Source organism: Eimeria mitis, genomic scaffold, assembly GCF_000499745.2.
Source record: "Eimeria mitis Houghton genomic scaffold, Emh_scaff9834, whole genome shotgun sequence".
Taxonomy (NCBI): domain Eukaryota; phylum Apicomplexa; class Conoidasida; order Eucoccidiorida; family Eimeriidae; genus Eimeria; species Eimeria mitis.
This window is the reverse complement of record NW_013577229.1, coordinates 1-1,084: the sequence shown is the minus strand read 5'-3', so window position 1 is coordinate 1,084 and position 1,084 is coordinate 1. Positions and strand designations below refer to the sequence as shown.

Sequence of the window (1,084 nt, the reverse complement as noted above, 5' to 3'; positions counted from 1 at the left end):
AACAACAGCAGCACTTGCTGCAGCAGCAGCAGCAGCAGCAGCAGCAGCAGCAGCAGCAGCAGCATTTATTCTTCTGGTGGTTCTTCTGTGTCTGATGCCCAATCAATGAATTCAATAGAAGTATCCCATGCTGCTGGAAGTCTGCTGTTTGCTGCTGCTGCTGCTGCAGTTGTTAGCTGCTGCTGCTGCTGCTGCTGCTGCTGCTGCTGCTGCTGCTGATAGAAACAACGCTGTAGATACACCTGAGCAGCAGGCATAGGAGGCCGCAGCAAATAGGGGGGGATAGATGTAGGGAGAGGGGCAGCAGGCAGCAGCGGAGCAGCAGACAGCAGCAGCTGCTGCGGCAACTCTGCTGCTGCTGCTGCTGCTGCTGTTGCTGCTGCTAGCTGCTGCTGTTGCTGCTGCTGCTGCGACGAAACAGAAACAGGCGGTAGCGCCAAACCCAACAAAGGCTCCATCTTACATCTCTTGCTGCTGCTGCTGCTGCTGCTGCTGCTGCTGCTGCTGCTGCTGCTGCAGCTAGCTGGTATTTCTCTACTTATAGGGTACAGTGCAACGTAAGGGTCCCGAGATGCTAGCAGCAAATAGCTGCTGCTGCTGTGTATACAAATGTTGCTGCTGCTGCTGCTGCTGCGCGGAGCCAAAAAACTAAAATCTAATTCCATGCTGTAGCTGCTGCAGCAGCTGCTGCAGCAGCAACTCCTGCTGCTGCTGCTGCTGCTGTTGCTGCTGTTGCTGTTGTTGCTGCTGCTGCTGCTGCTGTTGTTGTTGTTGTTGCTGCTCCCGCCATTACCCACTGAACCCGCCTTCTCTATACCATCTGTTGTTGCTGCTGCTGCTGCTGTTGCTGCTGTTGCTGCTGCTGCTGCTGCTGCTGCTGCTGCATCTACACCTAGGGGGGGGAGCTGAGGGAACCATACATTTGCCTTTGCCAGCTCATCTCCTGGCTGCTGCTGCTGCTGCTGCTGCTGCTGCTGGTGCTGGTGCGAGGGTCTGCCTTTTGTTTCTGTTGCTGCTGCTGCTGCTGCTGCTGCTGTTGCTGCTGCTGCTGCTGCTGTGTTGCGGTGTATGTACAGCTGCTTCT

General features: G+C 55.9%; 1 protein-coding gene across 1 annotated transcript; it reads right to left on the bottom strand.

Annotated features, from left to right (window-relative positions):
* Nucleotides 1-65: 65 nt before the first annotated feature.
* On the bottom strand, nt 66-458 carry EMH_0098170 (uncharacterized protein; the record flags this gene model as incomplete). Its single annotated transcript, XM_013502660.1, has 1 exon — nt 66-458. One exon carries the CDS (start codon nt 456-458, stop codon nt 66-68), a length of 393 nt encoding a protein of 130 aa, XP_013358114.1.
* Nucleotides 459-1,084: the final 626 nt, after the last annotated feature.